Here is a 10,665-nt window from a genome sequence, read left to right on the forward strand (position 1 = left end):
ATTTTTTTTTTCCCTGACAATTTTTTTTCCCGGAATTTTTTTTTTTCCCTGAAAAATTTTTTTTCCTGAAATTTTTTTTTCCCTGAAATTTTATTTTTCCTGAAAACTTTTTTTTTCCCCCCCTGAAAATTTTTTTGCCCGGAATTTTTTTTTTTCCTGAAAAATGTTTTCTTTTTCCTGAAAAAGTTTTTTCCTGGAATTTTTTTTTCCTGAAAAATGTTTTCTTTTTCCTGAAAAATGTTTTCTTTTTCCTGAAAAATGTTTTCTTTTTCCTGAAAAATGTTTTCTTTTTCCTGAAAAATGTTTTCTTTTTCCTGAAAAAGTTTTTCCTGGAATTTTTTTTTCCTGAAAAATGTTTTCTTTTTCCTGAAAATTTTTTTTCCTGGAATTTTTTTTTCCTGAAAAATGTTTTCTTTTTCCTGAAAAATGTTTTCTTTTTCCTGAAAAAGTTTTTCCTGGAATTTTTTTTTTCCTGAAAAATGTTTTCTTTTTCCTGAAAAATTTTTTTTCCTGGAATTTTTTTTTCCTGAAAAATGTTTTTTTTTCCTTATTTCACCAACAGACCGGCCCAAAGATGAATAATGATGAAAAAGTAAATATAATGATCATCAACCATCAACAGCTAAGGCAGGATTTATCATTGCAGAGACTGATTTATCTTTGTGTCTTCCATCATTCAAAGCTCTCAGTTATAAATCTGTGAATAAATGACTTCAGGTGTGTGGTTTGTAATGACTTCAGGTGTGTGGTTTGTAATGACTTCAGGTGTGTGATTTGTAATGACTTCAGGTGTGTGGTTTGTTGAACTCACCTGTCGTGCCGTAGCGCTCTCATATCAACAAACACAGTCGTGGGGTCGGGTCCTGAGGTGCCCTGAGAAACACCAACAGCAACAGTTAACACTGCAGCGTCACACAATGTCACAGCTACATGACAGAAACCTCTTCTGCTACTACGACTTCTACCTCTACCTCTACCTCTACCAGGCTGCAGTGGTGCTGCTGCTGCTGCTCGTGCATTAGTGCTCACAGAGACAAGCTTTCCCTTCACAGCAGAGGTTAAAGCTTTGGGTTTGAGAGCAAAGATGAGATCCAACAAAAACCTCATTTACAAGGAAAACGGTGAGGAGAACAATGAGGGAGCGACAGCGGTGGGATGATTTTAGATGAAAATCAGCAAAACAAAAGTCAGATTAAAATAAAAACAAATAAATCCCAATCAGAGTTAACTTTATTTACATGCAAACAGCAAAACAAGTCTTTTAGAGGGAAGAAAAGGGGGAAAGTGATATCAAACCGGGGGAAAAGAAAGATGGAGGAAAGAGGTGATGATGACGTAGACGAGTGACTCCAACATATCGACACTAAAGGAATAAATTCACGCATGAAATCCATGAAAAATGATTTGTCCTGTGTCCGGTCTACATGTGTTGTAGATATCTGCTGAATGTTTTGTACTACGTGTGAGCGAGAGTGAAAGATTAAAGAAAAATCAAGAGAGAGAAAAAGAAGGAGATAGAGACCTCGCTCCGACCTTCTCTCTCCTCCTCCACCATCCCTCCTTCCCCTTTTTTCTCTCTCAGAGGTGATTCAGGATTAAAACCTTTTCAGAGCCCACCACCGGACACACAGCGGCATGCTGGGAGTCAGAAGCCAACACCCAGAGCACAACATGGCAGACAGCATCATCTCCATGAGCAGCTACAATAGACCACTGCTGTAACTTTGAAACTCCACCTGAAGAAGAATATCTAATGATTTACTGTAAAGTGTCTGGAACAGATGACAAATGGTGGAGAAGTTGTTTGAGAAGAGTTTTGTGGATTTGTTTTTTTAAATATTTAACATGTTTTCTTTATGTTCATTGGAATCTGTCATAAGAGCCCGGTCGCACCAGAGTAGCACCATTAAATTCATTTACAACAGAAGCCGTCAGATCTAAATTGTTTTCTCTCCTGTGTTTATGAGTTGAGAACTGGTGGGATTTAACTTTTGCCAGGATCATTTTTTTCATTTGTGAAACTAAGTGGGGAAAAAAAATTAAAGCTGAAAATGAATATTACAAAAACAAACATGGTTTCACACTTGAAAATGTTTTTGTTTTTTTTCCTGAAAAAAATGTCCTTTGCTTGATTTTCACAGATGAAAATATCTGAAAATTGTTTCTCCTGATAATTTTTTGTAATTGAAAATTTTCCCCTAAAAAATGTTTTTTTTGCTCGGCTTTTCAGATGAAAAAAACCTGAAATTCTTTTTTCTCCTGAAAAACCTTTTTTTTTCTCCTGAAAAACCTTTTTTTTTCTCCTGAAAATTAATTTTTTCTCCTGAAAATTTATTTTTTCATGAATAAAAAGATCCTGCTGAAGTTTTTTTTCCTCCCGAAATATTTTCTTTCACCTTAAAATGTTTCTTCCCACTGGTTTCCCACATCTCCCCAAATCTCCTGAAAAATGTTTTTTGCCTGATTTAAAAAAAAATTCCTGAAAAAAATGGTTTTTTTTCCTGAAAAAAAATGGGTTTTCACAGACGAAAATATCTGAAAATTGTTTCTCCTGATAATTTTTTGTAATTGAAATTTTTCCCCTAAAAAAAAAAAAAATCTGGAAAAAAAACATTTTTTTCAGGAAAAAAAATGTTTTCAGGAAAAAAAATATTTTTTAGGGGAAAAATTTAAATTTCAAAAAATTCTCAGGAGAAACAATTTTCAGATATTTTCATCTGTGAAAACCGAGCAGAAGACATGTTCATGTCTGAAACCAGTGAAAAACAAACTTTTCAGGAGAAAAAAAAAGTTTTTTCAGGAAAAAAACTTTTTTTTTTCCTGATTTCAACTTTTCTCCGGAAATTTTTTCTTTGCTCAATTTCAAATTTTCTCCCAAAAAATCTTTTTTTCTCCTGAAATTTTTCACATATGCAGGATTTCTCTCCTGATAATTTTTTGTAATTGAAAATTTTCCCCTAAAAATGTTTTTTTTGCTCAGCTTTTCAGATGAAAAAAACCTGAAATTCTATTTTCTCCTGAAAAAACTTTTTTTTTCTCCTGAAAATTTATTTTTTCTCCTGAAAATTTATTTTTTCTCCTGAAAATTTATTTTTTCATGATCATTTTTCAAGATCCTGCTGAAGTTTTTTTTCTTCCGAAATATTTTCTTTCACCTGAAATTTTTCTTCCCACTGGTTTCCCACATCTTCCTAAATCTCCTGAAAAATGTTTTTTGCCTGATTTAAAATTTTCTCCTGAAAAAACTTTTGTTTTCTCCTGAAAAGTTTGTTTTTCACTGTTTTCAGACATGAGCATGTCTTTTGCTCGGTTTTCACAGATGAAAATATCTGAAAATGGTTTCTCCTGATAATTTTTTGAAATTTAAATTTTTCCCCTAAAAAATTTTTTTTTTCCTGAAAACATTTTTTTTCCTGAAAAAAATGTTTTTTTTTCCAGATTTTTTATTTTTTTTAGGGGAAAAATTTCAATTACAAAAAATTATCAGGAGAAACAATTTTCAGATATTTTCGTCTGTGAAAACCGAGCAAAAGAAACTTTTTTTTTCTCCTGAAAAGTTTTTTTTTTCACTGGTTTCAGACATGAAAAAAAAACTTATTTTTTTCCTGAAAAAAACTTTTTTTTTCCTGATTTCAACTTTTCTCCGGAAAATTTTTCTTTGCTCAATTTCAAATTTTCTCCTGAAAAATCTTTTTTCTCCTGAAATTTTTCACATATGCAGGATTTCTCTCCAACGCCTGACTACACCTCCTGTCGTCTGTGAAGGAGCGACCTGCAAACTTTTCAAAGACATTTCAACCAAAAAGGGAAACTCAAAATCTACATTTTCAGTGCAGTAATGCTTAAAAACTGATCTACAGCCAGCTGATGAGTGATGTGCTGACAAGCAGTGGGGTGGAGGTGGTGGTGGTTCGGGGGGGATTGATGGTGGTTCCCTACCTGGTCGGCAAGCTTTCCCAGCCTGTGAGGCTACAGCAGCAAAGAGGGGCGGAGGAGGAGGAGGAGGAGGAGGAGGAGGAGGGTGGAGACAAAACCAAGTATGAGATATGTGGGCGGGGTTATGAGTAAAACAAGGAAGGAGGAGGGAAGGAAGAAAAATGTCAAAATGGAAAAACTTAAAGAAACAAAACAAGCAGTCAGGACTGAAAAACACTCTGCAGCCAGATGTTAGTTTGGTCAGTTAAAGCTGCTGGAAACAGTTAATTTAAATAAGCTCAATATACTGGGTAATATTAGCTGTAATATTAGTGTATATTGACTCTGTCAATTCAAAGTATGAGCCATGCAGCTAGAAATCACTGATCTCTAAAACACTGTACTGAAGATCATGTGACGAAATTATGTAAAAAATCTGTAAATTCTGTTTGTAGACTTCTCAGCGTGTGAAAATTTAATAGAAATGTGGAAATAACTTTGACTGAGATCCTTTTATTCGTCTCCAAAGTTTCTTTTTGAGAAGAATAACCTGATTTGATCCGCTTCAGGCTGCAAATCATAGCTGAAATGTAAAAACAATGATCGGCTTGAAATGAGAGGATGAGGCTGAACCCGAGAGACGCACAGAGAAACATCTGAACGCCTCATGAACTGGTTTGTTTGGATGAAAGACAGCAGAAGAAGAGAAACACGCGGCTTTAATTTTGACTCTCTGTCAGCTGTAATCGAGTTCACCGCACACATTTCACTATCACACTGACTTTTCTTTCATTGACGATCCTTTTTTCTATTCTTACACTTCAAAGACAGAAACAAACAGATTTCAAGTTCCCAGGAGTGAAAATCACTCAGCTGATTAACTTTCAATGCAGTTGAGTCAAGTTGAGCTAAGAAAACCATTTAGACTTGTATCTGTGAGATGAGCTCACTGTCCCTGAAAGCATCACTTTATCAGCCTAAACTTTCCTCGGAGAACTGACCGCACACGTACAAACACAATCACAAACTCAGCTGCTCTTCTTTTATGAACTAATCTACAGGTGAGAGGAGTTTGTTGTCATCTTTACCGCAGTATGACGGAGCTGTAGTTTAAAATATACAACGCCTTCTTACAAAGAGCTCAGCTTCAGCTACAAACATCAGCTGACGGCATAAAGAACAAGAAGCAGCCATTTTCCCTTTTCCAGCCACGACGTCACACCGAGAAATTTCCTTAACCTGCGTCACAAAGTGCAAGTGAAGCAGAGACAACCAGGACCAGAGAGACAGCGGCAGAGTGACTGACCTGCAGGCAGATGGCCAGGTTGACCCTGCAGCCGAAAGAGGTGCTGACGGCTCGAGGGTGGAGCCCCAGGTCCTTGAAGAGTTTGGAGAAGGACTGCGTCAGGGCTGTCCTGGGACGCTCCTCAGCTACAACCACACAGGTCCTCACCCGAGACAAGTCCAACCCTCGAGCCTGAAGGCGAGAAGAGGGACGCAGAATGAGAAGCTGTGCTCCTCTCAGATAATTGTTTGTGAGCCTCGTCTGGTTTCTTGTTTGTTAAATTCCTAAAATTTATGGAGCACAAATTCTCGTCGAGACCGAGCGCCTGTTTTACCTTCAGAGAGTCGGTCTGCAGGCCGAGGCCTTTGGTGCAGAGCTCCATGACGCTGTAGGAGCAGAACGTGTCGCGGACTTTGAACTGACTGACGGCCGACAGCCAGAGAGCCGGGTTCACCTCCAGCTCGGACGGAGGGATCAGGATGGACTGGTGACCTGAGTACACACTGCAGACACAAACCAGACGGAGTGGAGTCAGTTTAGGGTGCAAAAGAAGGTTTTTAAAAGTTTTCTTCTTAAAAATAAATCCACTACATTTTTCATGTGAAAAAAAAACTCCTGGAAAACATTTTTTACTCAAATTTATACACCTCCAAAAAACATGATGAAAAAAACATGAAATAAAAGTCTCTTTTAACTAAAAAAAATCTTCTTAAGAAAAAAATCAGCTCGGTTTCACAAGGTAAAAAGAAAATTCTCCTGAAAGAACAAAAAGAAACATTTTTGAAAAATACAAAAATCTTCCTGAAAAAAAAAAATGAAAAATAAAATAAAATCTGGAAATCATTTTTTTTCCACTTGCTGAGAAAAAAAAAATCTTTCTCCTAAAAAAAAAAAAAAAAATCAATAAATAAAAACTTGATTTCAAACATTGTGATTTTTTTTCACATATGAAGAAAAAAATAAATCAGGAAACTTTTTTGTCCCACCTTTTTTTTTTCACCATCTCAAGTCATAAACACGAGAGAGAAATTTAGATCAGAGTTAAAACGGATCACCAGAAAGCCTGTGTGAAACCGAGAGAATGTTTTTTTCATGTGTGAAATGGAGCCAAAAAAAGTCTTTTTTTTTTCACATGAAAAAGAAAAATTCTCCTGAAAAGAAAAGAAATTCACTCATTCACTTATTTGGTTTCACTCAAAGAACAATTCACAAAATAAAAAAATAATAATCAACTTGGTTTCCACACATAAAAAAATCTCCTGAAAAATTATTTTTTTTTGGGTGAAAAATGTTTTTCTTCTCCCCTGAAATTTTTTTTCACTCGTTTTCACACATCAAAAAAATGTTTTTTCTTTTTTTAAACAAAAAAAAATTAAAGAAATCACTCAGTTTGAGACGTGAAAAAAAAATTCTCATGAAATTTCTTTTCACAGATGAAGAAAAATCCACTATATCATAAGCTGGGAGCTAAACTGCATAGCAAAGTAATCTCCTTCTTCTCCTTCTTCTCCTTCTTTTATGTCATCTGGATTCACGTCTGCCTTCTTTCATGCGTGTGTGCAGTATTTGTTCGTCTGACCTGCAAAGGCACCAGAGGACGAAGCCCAGGCCGCAGTACGGGTCCAGGCAGATGGCGACCTCTCTGGACGGGTAAAGCTCACACTGCAGCTTGATGGAGCGGCAGAAGGCACTGGTGGCTGTGTGAGACATCTGAACAGCAGGAGGAACAGTCACTGACACACATAGACAATATCTGGATTTATATAAAGAAATGTGAATTTTTTCCTTTTTCCTTTTCTAAGTTGAAACAGAAAATGTTGTTGCTTCACACACACAAAGAAACTCTCTCAGCACCTCCCGTCTGCTGGAGCTAAAAATGATTAATTAACTGGAAATATCTGCAGCTCATCGATTAGCATAACAAAACGTCAGACGTGAGGAGCCTCCAGATGAACTGACCGACTTGTTGTTGTCATTGTGTTTTCCGACTGATCCGCTCATTAAGAACGATGATTAAACATAACGGACAGACACGTGAGATCACGAGCTGGTATCGTGTCCTCCTGGCCTGCTTTTCCTTCTCGCTGATTAGTATGTGTTTGTCAGAGCGGTCATTAATGAGGGATTTTTGTGTTTTGTTGATTGTGATTAAATAATATTATTTATGCTTAAGATGCTCATTGTCAATCAACTGAGGAAACCATTTTACATCTTAATAGTACAGTCAGGTATTTGTATTGAAGCTTCAGCCAGTTAAGATTTTAAAAAAAAGATGAAAAACAAGATTGATGGAAAAAAAATCCTTAAATGTAAAATATTCCCATGATAAATCATAATTATGAGATAAAAAACTCGAAATGATCTGATTAAAAGATCAATTATGAGCTATAAAGTCACAATTATTCTAGAAAAAAAACTAAATTGAGATAAAATTCATGTTTATAAGATCAAAAGTTAAAATTATGAGATTAAAAAATCAAATATGAGATAAAAGTCATGTTTATAAATTAAAAAGTTAGAATAATAAGATAAAAAAGTTTAAATTATGTGATTAAAAAGTCAATTATGAGATAGAAAATCAGACAAAAACATTTATCTCATAATTCTGATAACAAATAACTCCAATAAACACAAATGATCCCATTCTGGATTCTCTGGTGGTGAATTCAGCGTCAAACAACCATCATTACTGACGAAAATCCATCTGACGCCACAAATGTTCACGGACCAGGTAATGTTTTCAGTGGCTTCCTCACTGTGTGTGTGTATGTGTGTGTGTGTGCGTGTGTGTGTGTGTTCACCTTAACTCCAGCGAGCATGCCAGTGGTGGAGACGCTGAAGTCCAGGTAGGCCAGGGTGTCGGGGTTGGACGGTTTATACAGCAGAGGAGGTTTCTTCTTTGGCAAATCATCTACAGAGAAAATGTCTTTGTTCTTATTTTTATCCACACGGATCAGCTGCATATTAAAAAGCGCGAGCTTCATCAGTTTTAAGTCGCACTCTTTGTCACGACTCATCAACTCTTTAAACAAAACAGCAACTGTCTTTGTGACGTACCTGTGTCCATGACCGGAGGCCAGGTCCGGACGTCCACGGCGGCCGAGGCTTCCTTCGACCTCAGCAGTTTACAGATGAGCTGTGTGGTCATCACGCACACCGAGCGACTCACCTGCAGAGAAACCGATGAAAGAAACACCACGTTAACGCCTGCGTCCTCCGGCAGCGTGTTCCCTCGAAACAAGCTGCTCAATAAAACTTTCTTGTGAGATTTACGGCAGAGTAACTCCAGCTCTGACCTCCGACGTCGCCTCCTGCCAGCTCTCTTAAAAGATGAACGAGGCTCATCGTTATTCACAACTCACTTTCATTTATTCACTTAGTTTTCTCTACACCGCTGGCTGGTTTCCTGGTTTTTACAAGCTGTTGAAGTCTTTTGCTTCTGAACTCCATCTTTCTTCAGTTTTCACTTAATCCTTTGGTTTGTTAAGAGCTGAACATGATCAACTGTTTGGATCCTTTTTACATTTTGAGGCACTGAAAGCTGAAAGCGTTCATCATGTATTTACTTAAATGTGTCATTAATATAATTTCTTTTCCTGATTAAGGTGATTAAACTCACTTTTCTCAGATTGCATTTTTAAGAAGGTGAATACAGCATCAGTGTTGCTTTGATAAATGAGCAGCCCAGCGGCCGGAAGAAATGTTGGTTTCTGAAACGTTTACTTTTCTTTAGGTTCAATTTTCAATTTTAAGTCGTACTTCTGTTATATTTACATTCACACTCTATATCTTTATAGTTTCAACATTCTCTTTAGAAACCATAAATAATATGTTTTTACCTCCACGATCATCTTGACGGTGGGCAGCGTGGTGGCGATGTTCTGCGGGTGAGGCGGTCGCACCGTGATCGGCACGCAGCCGGCGTAAAGGCAGCCGTAAAAGGCCACGATGAGGTCGACACCTGGTGGAGGGAGGGAGGAAGAGGAGGGAGGACAGAGAGGGAAGGAGGAGTGAGGGATGAGAAGCGAGGGAGGAGACAGAAGGTTAAGAAAACAGAGGAGGAGAGAGTGAAGATGGAGGAGGAGGAAAAGGGAGGTGAGGTAATAAAGACAGAAATGCAGAAGAAAGGGAGGAAGGAGGGCAGATAGGGGTAAAGGAGAGGAGGGATGCAAGGAGAAGAGAAAACAAACAGTCACACACACATCCACAGAGGCGAGGAGGTTAAGTATTGAGCGGTGGACTCTGGAGGCGATTAATTGAACGCTTGCTCTAAGACAATCTCCTCGTGTCGGGGAATTCGTCCCGCATGGCTGCGTCCGTCCTGCCGTGATGGACACGAGGCTCCGTGTCTCCGAGGGGAAATTACAATTCTTTCCCTTAATTCTCCCTGCGGCGCTCTCTTCGATCTGACTGAGCTGCTCTGAACGTCTTTGTCGCGTCCTTCCTCATTTAAAAACATCCAGAGTTTGTCCTTGTTTACCAGTTAGAGGATCGTTGCAGAGTTCTGCCACGTTTTTAGTCAATTTAGTGCAAATCAGGTTTTATTTGATGATAGATTTCCAATTTCATTACGTCCAGGTCTTATTCTTGTTGCATAGTAAATCAATCGGCACTTCAAACTTTCTTTATTCACAGCCGGGTTATCTTTTGTATTTTATGTAACGTAGGACACACCAACGCCTCCAAGGACACATGAGATCTGATCGCTTGGACCACTTTCAGAGGTGGTCTGGGCCGCATGAGACCACCTTCTTTAATCCACGTTGAAGGACCGTCTTACTCTACTGACTTCCTCTGCGAAACAATAAGAAGAAGAAGCCACAACAACAGGCAGAATGGATTTCACACTGTCTGATTTTCATGTGCTTCACTTTAATCTAAATTACATGTTTGGGCTCTCTTAACCTGCCAACGTCAGCAGCAGATGTTCTGTTTCAACTGATCTAATCATTGAGAACTAGTAAACACAATATCACCAGACTCCCTTAAGAAATCACGCAATTTTGAGAGTTGTTGTCGAGGAGAAACTTTAAGAACTTGGAGCAAAATGGCTACGACAAATTCTGAATCATTGGTGCCTTCTTGTTAATTCGGCATTAAATACAATACGTTAAATTGTTTCTTTCCTTGTTAACGGTGTCAGTTTGTCGCAGCATTGGTGTAATTACACTGAAGCCTGAGTGAGGACAACCTTTTTCTGATGGTAAACATGTCAAATTTTACAAATACAGTAACAAATACAGGCTACTTCTTTGTCACCCCAGGAGAAAGTCTCCAGAGTCCCTTAAAAAATGGCTGTGTCGGTTTGTCCCAGTGAGATCCAATCAAAGTGGTCACTCGAGACACATGGAGACGGACGTTAATGCCAAGTGTGACGTGCCAGAGTGCACGTGTCCATATACTTTTGGTGTAGCTAGCAATGTTTGCTGGATAGCATCAGCTTTTATTTTGAAAATTCAATACGA

The 10,665-nt window shown here is 37.9% G+C and overlaps 1 protein-coding gene and 1 long non-coding RNA gene across 2 annotated transcripts in view; one reads left to right on the top strand and one right to left on the bottom strand.

Annotated features, from left to right (window-relative positions):
* LOC141016250 (disco-interacting protein 2 homolog C-like) overlaps positions 1–10,665 on the bottom strand; it is a 189,237-nt gene that overhangs the window by 8,821 nt on the left and 169,751 nt on the right. The window contains exons 26-33 of the mRNA XM_073490508.1: positions 9,040–9,161; positions 8,258–8,369; positions 8,002–8,111; positions 6,780–6,910; positions 5,535–5,703; positions 5,222–5,392; positions 3,940–3,969; positions 812–873 (exon numbers count right to left, since the gene is read on the bottom strand). Coding sequence (XP_073346609.1) covers positions 812–873; positions 3,940–3,969; positions 5,222–5,392; positions 5,535–5,703; positions 6,780–6,910; positions 8,002–8,111; positions 8,258–8,369; positions 9,040–9,161 — 907 coding nt within the window. The remainder of the gene's footprint in view (positions 1–811; positions 874–3,939; positions 3,970–5,221; positions 5,393–5,534; positions 5,704–6,779; positions 6,911–8,001; positions 8,112–8,257; positions 8,370–9,039; positions 9,162–10,665) is intronic.
* LOC141016259 (uncharacterized) lies at positions 5,304–7,372 on the top strand. Its single transcript, XR_012180592.1, has 2 exons — positions 5,304–5,753; positions 6,764–7,372. It is a non-coding gene; the product is annotated as an uncharacterized lncRNA (long non-coding RNA).

Source organism: Pagrus major, chromosome 21 (genome assembly GCF_040436345.1).
Source record: "Pagrus major chromosome 21, Pma_NU_1.0".
NCBI lineage: Eukaryota > Metazoa > Chordata > Actinopteri > Spariformes > Sparidae > Pagrus > Pagrus major.